Source organism: Portunus trituberculatus, chromosome 1, assembly GCF_017591435.1.
Source record: "Portunus trituberculatus isolate SZX2019 chromosome 1, ASM1759143v1, whole genome shotgun sequence".
NCBI classification, from domain to species: Eukaryota; Metazoa; Arthropoda; class Malacostraca; order Decapoda; family Portunidae; genus Portunus; species Portunus trituberculatus.
The window spans coordinates 4,036,538-4,049,731 of record NC_059255.1 but is presented as its reverse complement, the minus strand read 5'-3'; the positions used below and the strand labels follow the sequence as shown (position 1 = coordinate 4,049,731).

General features: G+C 37.1%; 1 protein-coding gene across 2 annotated transcripts in view; it reads right to left on the bottom strand.

Annotated features, from left to right (window-relative positions):
- Window positions 1-630: 630 nt before the first annotated feature.
- The window catches only part of LOC123510229 (protein Hook homolog 3-like), a 55,681-nt gene continuing 43,117 nt past the window's right edge, over window positions 631-13,194 (bottom strand). The window contains exons 12-17 of one of the 2 annotated variants that reach the window (XM_045265294.1): window positions 7,561-7,733; window positions 7,036-7,241; window positions 6,562-6,633; window positions 5,228-5,355; window positions 4,052-4,097; window positions 631-3,657 (exon numbers count right to left, since the gene is read on the bottom strand). In XM_045265294.1, the coding sequence (XP_045121229.1) occupies window positions 4,079-4,097; window positions 5,228-5,355; window positions 6,562-6,633; window positions 7,036-7,241; window positions 7,561-7,733 (598 nt within the window). In that variant the 3' untranslated portion in view covers window positions 631-3,657; window positions 4,052-4,078. The remainder of the gene's footprint in view (window positions 3,658-4,051; window positions 4,098-5,227; window positions 5,356-6,561; window positions 6,634-7,035; window positions 7,242-7,560; window positions 7,734-13,194) is intronic. The other variant, XM_045265222.1, reaches the window with a different exon arrangement.

Genomic DNA, 13,194 nt, shown 5'->3' with positions numbered 1-13,194 from the left:
CCCCTCTTGCATAAAAAAAAAAAAAAAAATAAATAAATCACATACCTACCTCCGAGTAGTATGTCGCCACCAACCAGACGAGTCATCATGGCGGGGCATTTTCTCTGTTTGAGCTGTTACAAGTTCAAATGACGCACACAGCTCAATCATACTTGGTGTTCACTCTCCCCCTGCACCAGTGAGGCGTTGGGGACAATGAGGGGGTGTGTGCGGCACCGCGTAGGCGTTAGGGTGGGATATTATGGCGGGCGGGCGGGCGTGCACCCACCATGTCCGGGAGTCCTCCGCCAAGACACAACGTGGTGCAAGTATTATACTATATGATTATACAGAAAAGTGTATATAAATAACTAAATATTATTAAAAAATTAAACAGTAATTAATAACCATAATAATGCTTGTAATAAAATTGAAAATAATAATAATAATGATAAAATAGTAGTAGTAGTAGTAGTAGTAATAATAATAATAATAATAATAATAATAATAATAATAATAATTGTAATAATAATAATAATAATAATAATAGTAGTAGTAGTAGTAGTACCTAGGTGATACTACTACTACTACTACTACTACTACTAATAATAATAATAATAATAATAAACAGGACGGAATGAAAGTGACATCAGTGATTTATCTTTTATCTCAGATAGACATTATAAAACGTCATCTCTCTCTCTCTCTCTCTCTCTCTCTCTCTGGCAATATCATTAAAACCTATTAAACAGCTTAAATATAAAAAGCACATGTTATGCAAGAATAATATAATAAATGTTAGAATCCCTGGCTACTCATACATCATAACTGCTCAGAAAATCGGAAAAATTCAAGACACGAGATTTTGCTAAAGCGTCTGTAATAGTGGCGGGTTAAGTAAGACAGGACTTTGCAATGTTTCCCTAATGGCTGTCTTGGATCCTTGAATGCTTAATAATTCAAATGAAGCACAGTGAAAGGGAATATTTATTGTTATTTTATTCATTTTATTTCGGTGCATGAGGCTTATGGAAAACAAAAGACGATATTTTCCTCTTGGCAAGTGTGAACCGGCCTTAATAAGGCTGTCTTGGTTCCTTGAAAGCTTAATAATTCAAATGCTGCTGTGAAAGAGAATATTTATTTTTATTTTATTGATTTTAATTCGGTGCATGAAGCTTCTGAAAAAAAAAAAAAAGACGATATTTTTCTGTTGCTCCAGTACCATAATTTACCTTACAAAGAGAAACACACCTTTAAAATCATCATAACAAACTAATACAAACTTTAATTAATAAGAGCTAACACCTGCTGAAGCTAAACCTAACCAAACCCTAAAAATAATGCAAACACTAGCCTATAACAGAAGCCATTGTAATAAAACCCAGTAATGACAACTAGCTCACTGTTTTATACACTGCTTGATAAGGCCCCTCGAAAAGCTGGTGGTTTTCTTACTTAATCACGAAAAAAAAGTGAAGAATATGAGTAGAAAGACACAAAAATCAAAGAAACAGCTCCATACTTCACTTTTTTTTATTTAACATGATTGGAAATGCTAGTATTCTCAAATCTGTTATAAAAATTTCCCTAGAGCAATGAAAAATCAATGCATATAAGATTTCCTTCGTTAAACAAGCGAAAGTCAATGTATTACTAAAACTAAAGGCTTTTTCTTATGTTGTGGGTTAAATCTCTTACTTATTCATACGTATTATTTTTATCTTTAATTAAATGGAGGCAAACTTTCAACTCTTAAGATATGCATTTCATCAGCTTATCCATTTAATTATTTGTGCTCCATTCAGACTCCTTGAAGTGTCTGATGCTATAAAAATAAGATACTTTTTTTTTTTTATTCTTTTAAGTATTTTCTTATTGTTTGTGCGACGTGTTCTGGTGCTGCTACTACAACCACCACCACCACCACCACCACTATCATTAACTTGCAAAGAATTATTATGACATCTATATTCCCTGATAACATTTGCAAAAAACTTATGGTCTTACTTTCTTCTATCATTATTGCACTTTCTTTTCCTTCCATTACTCTCTCAAATAAAAGAGAATGAATTATTATGACATTTATATTCTCTGATAACATTCACAAAAAAATATGATCTTTCTTCTATCATTATTGCACTGTCTCTTTTCCTTCCATATACTGTCATTAATAAACTTCTAAAACAAAACCAGCATCACATTACATTATTACTGTTACTTTATTCCTTTCTTCTCCTTTTTTCTGAATTACTAAGTTACTTTATTCCTCTAGCTAGCACAGCATTGGTCTTCCTTTTCCTATTTTCTATGTACATTTCATTACTAAATTTCAAAACTGCTGAATTGAAACCCCTCATGTTGCAGAAGATAATTGAAACTTGACTTTTCCTCTTCTCTCACTCCAGACACAACACAGAACATTTAGACACAGCATGACACATTCCTGTTTAACCCCTTCAGTACTATGATGTGTTTCCATAATCTATTCCCCTTTACTAATTGGTGATTTTAAACAGCTTCAAAAACTTATGTCGGGATTAAAATAGTGAAGACTCCTGCTATCAATCTTCTAATCTCCATAGACACTTTCTAATGTAAATAAAATTGTCTAATTGTACCCAGAACTCATGGTAAAAAGCGTCACAGTACTGAAGGGTTAACTCTCACTCTTCTATCTGTTAAGTAGTTCTGTCTCGAGTTAAAATACGATTCATAATTCTAGTTGAGATTGAATTAATGTTGGTTATTGGCTTATTGCACTTCCATGTTTGTTGTCATGTTTGTGCCTCTCTTCATCTTTCAATGCTCATATTTCACTTATTACTTCTTTTCATGTTTAAACACTAACTAATTTATGTTACCCACACAAACATTAATTTAAAAACACTTTCTCATTCACAGTTATTTTTACATCACATTTCACAAACTTTAATCAACATCATTAAAAACCTCTTTCTATCTTTTCTAACTTCTCTTCACAATTAAACTCAAATCAATTCCTGTACAGATTATCCTCAGACACTGACTTTAAAAACATACCTATTTCTTGCTTTTCTCAATTCAAACTGATTCATACATACTTCACCAATATTCAATAAAAAAAATCTCTTTGTTCTCTATATCTTCTAATCATAACTAATTCACACAAACTTCACCAATACTTCTTAAAAACTCTTCCTTCTCATCTACCTTCTATTCACACATTAACTCCTTCAGTACACTTTACCAACAAGAACACTCATTTATAAAACCTTTGTTATTGATTTTCTTCTAAGTCCACTCCAGCGCACTACACCCCAGATACATCAAGACAAACCGCAGAAAACTCAGACACAACTACACAGGCTACCATGTGTGTTGGCTTCCTGTACTGGTGAACCTTCCCTGGTGTTAGCAAACCTCATTAATGGCTTAAACTCAAACCCTTAGATACAAAACTGAACTAAAAGCACTGGGCCACCACCACTAGAAATCTTGCCACACACACACATACAGACACACGTACCATTATTTGTTCATACATACATACATACACGTGCCTTAACCCTACATACAAACAGCTGTCCCCTACATACAAACCCACCACGCAACAAGAACAATAATAACAACAGTGCTGGCGCCACCTCGAGTCAGCTGATCCGCATGTCATCATAGTGGCCGCTGGACGGAGCTTGCCTGGAGAGAGAGAGAGAGAGAGAGAGAGAGAGAGAGAGAGAGAGAGAGAGAGAGAGAGAGAGAGAGAGAGAGAGAGAAAATTTCTTTACATTGGTGCTATGCGATTAACAAAAATAATAATAATAATAATAATAATAATAATAAATAAATAAATAAATATAAAAAAACTTCATTAAACATTGGGAGGAAAAACTTTATATATCAGAGAATTAATATAGTTTTCATTACTCCCACACATCACTCACACACACACAAACACACACACACACACACACACACACAAGCATGCTAGCGAACAAGACAGCCAGTTTCGCAGGGCAGGCAACAGTAGATCAGGGCAAGGCAGGTGAGAGGCAGGTCAGGGGCAGGCCGGGGGCAGGCCGGGGGTACTAACCATGCAGGATGGCAGGCACGGCAGCTGCTAGTAATCATAAAACTCGCTGAAATTGACACAGGAAACGGTAAGAGAGAATGGTAATGTGATTCCTTGTTTTAGGGTGTTGTGAGAGAGAGAGAGAGAGAGAGAGAGAGAGAGAGAGAGAGAGAGAGAGAGAGAGAGAGAGAGAGAGAGAGAGAGAGAGAGAGAGAGAGAGAGAGAGAGAGAGAGCAGGTCAGGCAGGATTAAAGCAAGGGTCTTGAATGTGTACAAACACAAGATATACATGTTAAAAGAATGCGTTACTCTTGTCATCATCATCATCATCATTATCATTCATCAGTCCATTAATAATCATGCTAACTTATTGTAAACTTAATCTAACCTAACCTAACCTAACCTAACAAAAGCTATATATATGTTAAGATAATGCATCAGTTTGGCCATCATCATCATCATCATCATTAGCATTCATCAGTCCATTAATAATCATGCTAACTTATTGTAAACTTAATCTAACCTAACCTAACACAAGATATACAAGTTAAAATATTGCATTAGTCTTATCATCATCATCATCATCATCATTATCATTCATCACTTCATGCTAACTTGCTATAAACTTAACCTAACCGAACAAAAGATATATATATGTTAAAATAATGTGTTAGTTTTGTCACTGTCATCATCATCAGCAGCAGCACAATTTACATGCTAACTTACCATAAACCTAACCTAACCTAACCTAACCTAACTTAACTTACCAAAAAAACCTAACCTAACCTAACTTACCCCAAAAAAACCTAACCTAACTTAACCTAACCTAACCTACCATAAACCTAACCTAACTCGCTGAAGGGCATGAATCTGTATAGCACGGTATCTTAACAGTAATTGTACACAGCAGCAATGGAATGTCTTAATTGTCAACAGTCTCTACTTTACCAAGCTAACATGAAGATTCTGAACAAAGGGATATATAATACTACTACTGCTACTACTACTACTACTACTGCTACTACTACTACTTCTACTACTATTACTACTACTACAATTACAAAGATACACAAAGACTGCAAATAATATACATAAAAAGAGAAAAAAATATTATCTTTCTTTTAACCTCACACACACACACACACACACACACACACACACACACACACACACACACACACACACACACACACTGACCTGTTTCCGACATTGCTGCCCATCTGGGAGCGCCGCGTAGATGCCTGCCGCTGTCTGGTCATGAAAGAGTGTCCCTGGTCCACTGTTGAAAGGCGCTGGCTGATCATTTGTCGGTGCATCTGCATTCCCTGCGGGTGAAGAGATGGTGGTGGTGGTGGGTGGTGGTGGTAAAGTAGTAGTAGTAGTAGTAGTAGTAGTAGTAGTAGTAGTAGTAGAAGTAGAAGTAGAAGTAGAAGTAGAAGAAGAAGAAGAAGAAGAACAAGAACAAGAAGAACAAGAACAAGAACAACAAGAAGAACAAGATAACCAATAGCTGAGAAAGTATTTATGAATGAAAACTACAAAATATTCACTAAGATATAACAAAAGCATCACATAAGACACAATCACGTTCTTAAAAGGTATCATTAAATAGTACAGAGCTCAGTGAAGGTATGATTAGATTCTTAACCCCTTCAGTACTGGGACACATTTTTGAGATTTGTGTACCATTAGACCATTTTATTGACATTAGGAAGGGTCTACGGAGGTCACAAGATTAATGGCCACAGTCTTCAGTACTGGGACACATTTTTACCTTGAGATTTGTGTACCATTAGACCATTTTGATTGACATTACAAAGGGTGTATGGAGGTCAGAAGATTAATGGCCACAGTCTTCACTATTTTAACTCCTTCAGTACTGGGACACATTTTACCTTGAGATTTGTGTACCATTAGACCATTTTATTGACATTAGGAAGGGTCTATGAAGGTCAGAATATTAATAGCCACAGTTTTAACTATTTTAACCCCTTCAGTACTAGGACACATTTGTGAGATGTGTGTACCATTAGACCATTTTATTGACATTAGGAAGGGTCTATAGAGGTCAAAAGATTAATGTCTGCAGTCTTCACTATTTCAACCCCTTCAGTACTGGGGCACATTTTTGAGATTGGTGTACCATTAGACCATTTTATTGACATTAGAAAGGGTGTATGAAGGTCAGAAGATTAATGGCCACAGTCTTCACTATTCTAATTCCCCACATGAGTTTTTCAAGCTGTATAAAATCACCAAATAATCAACAGAATGAGTATGGAAATGCATCATGGTACTGAAGGGGTTAAAAGGTGTGAGAAAAATAAATGTAAAGAGCTTAGTGAAGTCATAATTAGATTGTTAAGCACTGAGATAATATACTTGATTAGAGCTATTATTCTTGAACCGCTTCTGTGTGTGTCTGTGTGTGTGTCTGTGTGTGTGTGTCTGTGTGTCTGTGTCTCTATTTCTATGAGTCTGTGTTTGTGTGTCTCTTTCTCTGTGTCTGTGTGTCTGTGTCTCCAGCTCACCAGGTTATAGAAGGCAGTGGTGATGAGCTTCTCTTCCATGTCCCTCACCATCTTGCTCTTCTCCGTCTCACGCTGCAACATAGACACACACACACAGTCTCACACACCTCACCATTCATGTGTTCCCTTATAACTAAGCACCAAACTAATTGTTTCTTACTAACATCTCTGCCAACACTCCTTCAAAATACCTTCTTTGATTGTTCCCTCACTAATATTTCTACTACACTCCTTCAAAACACCTTCTCTTAATGTTTTTTTTACTAATATATCTTTTCTCTCAATGTTTCCTTAGTAATATTCCTGCACAAATTCCTTAAAAAGTATCTTATCTGATTATTTCTCTTCCTACACTCTTTCAAAAACACCTCTCACTTATTTCTCACTAACATCTGTGTCTCCTTTCCCTCCATGTTTTCCTCACTACCCCTAACCTAACCTAACCTAACCCCTTTCCAATCCTCCGTCACCCACCTCCATGGTCTCAATGATGCGTTCCTTGTCCTGGATGGCGGAGCGTAGGTGGGAGACATCAGGCACCAGGGCAGGGTTGTGTTTGGGGTCCAGTGTCTTGATCACAGACTTCGCCTTCCCCAGGTATTTCTTGTATCGCTCCTCCATCGCCTCCATCTCTCCCTCCTTCTTGGTCAGTGATTCCTCCAGCCTTGACACTTTCTCTCCTGGTGGTGTCAGTCCCCAAACAAGATACAAAGTCAGGAGATTCAAAGTAAGTTTAGTAAAGTTAGGTCATTGTTAGATTAGGTCAGATTTAGTAAGGTTACGTCACATATAAAGTTCAGTTTGGCTAGATAAGGTTATATTATGGTAAGAAAAGGTTTTGTTAGGTTAGGTTAGGTTTGTTTATTTAAAATTTGTTCAGGTTAGGTTAGGTTAGGTTAGGTTAGGTTGTCAGATCAGGTCATAACAAAACACTATAGTACGTCAAAACAGAGCAACACCTCAGGAAGTGTCACAGAAAACGGGTGTTGGTATACTCACTCTGCTCAGCCAGCTTGCGTTCCAGGTCAGTCAGCTTCCGAGTGTCTGCCGGGTCCTGGCGTGGCGGCGGCGGCGGGGCGACAGCGGGTGGTGTGGTGGTGGTGGCGGTGAAGGAGGTTGACCGCGCCTCCTCCACCTCACTCTCCAACTCCATTATTCTGGTGTTGAGCTGTCTGGTGTGGGAGTAAAGTCATCTCTCTCTCTCTCTCTCTCTCTCTCTCTCTCTCTCTCTCTCTCTCTCTCTCTCTCTCTCTAAATGCTTACCCTGGTGTCATCTCTCCAGTTTCTGACTTTTAACCCCTTCAGTGCCAGGATGTGTTTCCATATTCATTCTGGTGACTATTTGGTGACTTTATACAGCTTCAGTAACTCATGTGGGGGATTAAAATAGTGAAGACTGTGGCCATTAATCTTTTAACTTCCAAAGACTATTCCTAAGGTAAATAAAATGGTCTAAACACACCCAAAAGACAAGGTAAAAATGCGTCCCAGTACTAAAGGGGTTAATTACTGTTTGCTTCTCTCTTCTTTCTCTTACTGTACTTACCTCTCTCTCTCTCTCTCTCTCTCTCTCTCTCTCTCTCTCTCTCTCTCTCTCTCACACACACACATGCACCTTCCCTTGTTATTGTTAGTGTAGGGAGAGCTCCAATCTCATGCTCCTTATGCCTCTCGTCACTTCATGCCCAATGCCCCAACACTGCCCCTCCCAGCCCTGCACAGCCCCCACACCCCCACACCAACACAGCAGCAGGAACACCCCCACACACCACCACACACCACCACACAGGTTAAAAAGTACCCACATTCACACGTACGCCAGAGAGAGAGAGAGAGAGAGAGAGAGAGAGAGAGAGAGAGAGAGAGAGAGAGAGAGAGAGAGAGAGAGAGAGAGAGAGAGAGAGAGAGAGAGCAAACATACACTCATAGACAAAGAGAACTAATCACAAATACAAGTTTCAGAAGATGAGAACCTTTTAAACATTATGAGAGACAGACTGACAGACAGACAGACAGACAGACAGATTAATGCAAAACTCCAATATAAGACTATTAATCTCCCAACACAGTGAGTAAAATGAGGCAAACTGTTAAATAATACACACAAAAGCATCTCGGCAAGTGATGTTAGAGAAATAAATAAAGAAAATAAATAAATAGAGATTAGTGATGGTTTGGATTGAATGGAGGTTTATGAAGGTTTAATAAAGGCTGGTACTTTGAGATTTTAGAGTTAATTAATTGGTACTTTGAGATTTTAGAGTTAATTAATTGCCTATCACCTGTAATACCTGCGATTACTGTAGTGTGAGTCAGATTGAAGGAAATTGTCACTTGATTCATAACTTCAATATTGTTTTAAAAGTTCCAAGTGATAAAATGACATACTTATTTTTCACCTCTCTCTCTCTCTCTCTCTTAATCTCACTTCATTTTAGTATTTTTTTTTTCTTTCTTGTACTTTTTTGGTTCTCTCTTTCTCTTTCTCTCGTTCTTATTCTCTCTTTCTCTTTCTTTTCTATCTTTCTCTATTTTTCTCTCTATCTCTTTCTATTTACTACCTCCCATCTCTCTCTCTCTTTCCTTTTACTAGTCAATCCTCTCTCTCTCTCTCTCTCTCTCTCTCTCTCTTCAATTATCTCATTTTTAGCTCTAATTTTCATTCTCTTCCTCTTATTTCCTTCCTTCCTTTCCTCCTTCAATTCTTTCCTTCTTTCCTTCTCACACCTTTCTCCTCTCCCTCTCTCTCTTTCTCTCCCTCCATGTTTCCTTATCTTCCCTCACTCACATACCCCATCACTCTCTCTCTCTCTCTCTCTCTCTCTCTCTCTCTCTCTCTCTCTCTCTCTCTCTCTCTCTCTCTCTCTCTCTCTCCTATTTAAACCAGATTTTGTCTAATATAAGTGTTTTCTATTATTAATTCCACCTAATTGTCACATTTTTCATTAATTATTGTTTATTTAGTTGCATTAGTCTAAGATCTGTTTGTTAATGCTTGATCTAATGTCATATGGTACAAATCTCTCTCTCTCTCTCTCTCTCTCTCTCTCTCTCTCTCTCTCTCTCTCTCTCATGCCAATATTTCACTTTCCCTTCAAAACTCAGACAGAAAAATAAAAGCATAAAAAACAAACTTAAAAATGAAAACAACACCAATTTTCCTAACACTTTCAAAAACACAAGACAAAAATTTAGGCATAAAAAAATCACAACAAAAACAAGAACACGCAACAAAACACTCAACTCGCTTTTATAAACACACACACACACACCACCTGACACCCCCTCCCCCATCAGCCCTTACCACAATGTTTTCTTGGGCAATATTTAACAGGGTGGGTAGTGACAGACAGACACACAGACACACAGGCACAAGAATGAGTCATGCAGTGTTAGTGTGTGTCAGAGAGAGAGAGAGAGAGAGAGAGAGAGAGAGAGAGAGAGAGAGAGAGAGAGAGAGAGAGAGAGAGAGAGAGAGAGAGAGAGAGAAAGATAAGAAGAAAAGAAATAGAAAGAGAGAGAGAGAGAGAGAGAGAGAGAGAGAGAGAGAGAGAGAGAGAGAGAGAGAGAGAGAGAGAGAGAGAGAGAGAGAGAGAGAGAGAGAGAGAGAGAGAGAGAGAGAGAGAGAGAGAGAGAGGCAAAACAAGCAAGGTGGCAGCAAAACAAGCAAAACAAGCAAACAAGCCCAAGCAACCCAGGCGGAGGTGTCGATGAAATAAAACGCAAAAAAATCTTCACAATTAAAAAAGTGTATTTCGTTTTTCCAACTTTTAAAAATTGTACAAAAAAAAAAAAAAGGAAAAACTCGGAAAAATGTGACGATGAATACAAAAACAAAAATAAAAAATAAAAATTACGTATATTTAAATCATATATATACGTAAAGATATCTACTATGTATATATATAAGTATGCGTAGTAATAGTAATAGTATAAATATGTACGTACGTCGCCACACTCCCGTTTTCTTCACTTAGCAAAACACTCCATTTTCTACGTCGGAAAATTGAGATTGCTTCGAAAAATTGACCACAGGGCTGCTTAGGCTTGTCTAGATCCTCCCTCTCCCTCTCCTTCTCCCTCTCTCTCTCTCTCTCTGGTTGTGTTTGTGTCAAGGCATAGAATGAATTGGCAAAAAATATTAGGATAGGTATGGGAGGAGGAGGAGGAGGAGGAGGAATGAAAGAGGTGTGTGTCTGTGCATTAGTGAGTGAGTGAGTGAGTGAGTGAGTGAGTGCAAACAAAAAATTTAGAGAGAGAGAGAGAGAGAGAGAGAGAGAGAGAGAGAGAGAGAGAGAGAGAGAGAGAGAGAGAGAGAAATACAGAAAGAGAAAGATACAGATGAAAACAAGAAGAAAATTAAACAAAATGAAGAAAACAAAAGAGAAATAAGAAAAAAAGAAAGAGAGAAAGAGAGAGAGAGAGAGAGAGAAAACAAAGAAACACACTAAACTAAAGACTCATAACTGTTCTGTGGCTATCATGCAACAACACAACAACACAACACAGGACAGCACAGGACAGCACAGCACACATGCACTGAGGCACACACACATAAGGCAGTATTGACAAGTGAGGTGAAGGTGGCTGCCAAGACTGTATGGCTCAGGACACAAGACATTCCACACTGCTAATGGTGATATTAACTGCTTAGCCCCGTCAGTACCATCTATCTATCTATTTTCATTGGGGTTTTTTTTCTATGCAAGAGGGAATTCTGGGTTTTAAGACTTGTTGTTGTTGTTGTTTGTATTTTAAGTGATTTGTTTGCTTCTCTCATGTTTGGTGTTTGCTTTGCTTGTTGTTGTTGTTATGAGGAAGCACTAAAAGTAATAATAATTAGCAACGTGTATGATTTGTGTCCTAACCTCTACAAACCATCACTATCTTGTCCCTCCTCCTCCTCCTCCTCCTTGCTTCCCTTCACCACACCTCCCCTCTCGGCTGGTTGTGGCTGTACTGTGGTTAAATGTGGCTAAAATGTGGCTCAAGGTGTGTGTGTGTGTTTTGAGAATAACAATAAACAAAAACAAAAACAACATGGCAGTGTCTTTTACAAATCAATACGTAACGCAAATAAAAAAAATTAGACAAAAAAACAAATAAATTAATAAATAAATAAAACGCAATAATTTCACTACTCTATCCTTTCTGAACGACAAAGAAACACACACAAACAAACGAACAAACGCGCTATATCTGAACGCATAACAAAAGGTGCTGAATTAACAACCAGTGCTGGGTGGAAGACAGTGCTATGTGGAAGCTCTAAGAAACAAGTAAGCTATATTCGACTTACTATATTCTACTTAACTATATTCAATTACGTTATTTCCTCTTACGTCGATCTTCCTAACTCTTCATATGCACTATTTTGAACTGATGGGTTTTAAATGCCTTTGTTTGAGATATTCCAGTTACTAAATTTTTTTACGTCGATCTTTCCATTCAACCTTTCTATATTCAATCTAAGTTATTTCCTCTTACGTCGATCTTTCTAAATCTTCACTTGCACTCTAATTTTGAACTGGGGGTGTTTAAATGCCTTTGTTTGAGATATTCGACTTAATATGTTCAATCAACTTATTTCTTTTACGTCGATCTTTCAATTCAACCTTTCTATATTCAATCAAGCTATTTCCTTTTACGTCGATCTTTCTAAATATTCACGTGCACTCTCTTATTTTGAACTGGGGGTGTTTAAATGCCTTTGTTTTGAGATCATCTTGAGGTATTGTGTATTTCTATAATGGTTTTCTTTGCAATGTTGTTTGAAGTGATTTTATTTTACTTTCATAATTTGGTTGTTTTATTGCCAAATTTGGTTTTTTTCTGCTTTTTTTTCATTTTTTCTTGGCAATATTGTTTTTAGTGTTTTTTTGTCATATTTCTTGTTTTATTCTGCTTCTTTTTAGTTTTTTTTTCTTTGCTATATTGTTTTTTAGTGTTTTTCTGTCATATTTCGTGTTTTTCCTGCTTGTTTTCATTGCTTTTTTTCCTATATTGTTTTTTTTTTGTGTATTTTTTTATTCTATCAATTTTTGGTGTTTTCTTCCTTTCCTTGATTTTTTTTTCTTTCCAATATTGTTTTCAGTGTTTTTTTTTTCCTTTTATTCTATCATTCTATTATTTTGGTGTTTTTATGCTTGTTTTTACTGATTTTGCTTGCTATATTCATTCTAGTCATATCTTTCCTTGGTTTGGTGTGCTTCTTCTTGTTTCCATTATATTCTTGTATTGCCGCTATTGGCTTGATAAGTACTTCAATCCAGCAAATAATTACAATGGTTCAGTTTGGTGAATACGTAAAGCAAAGCAGTGTTGGGAAGTCTGAGTTAATTTACTACATGACTGGTTGCTGTATGTAAACGTAAAATGACTGATAGTTGTTTGGCATATACGTAAATTTATGGTTTAGTTTGGCAAGTCATGAAGGACTATGGACTAAGAATACTTGCCAAACAGGTGCAAGTTTACGTATGACAAGTCAGGTCGTATGGTTGGACTACGAATACTTGCCATACAGGAGCAAGTTTACGTATAAGTGAGAAGTTGTATGGTTGGATTACAAAAACTTGCCAAACAGGAGCACGTTTACGTATAAGTGAGAGGTCTACGAATACTTGCCATACA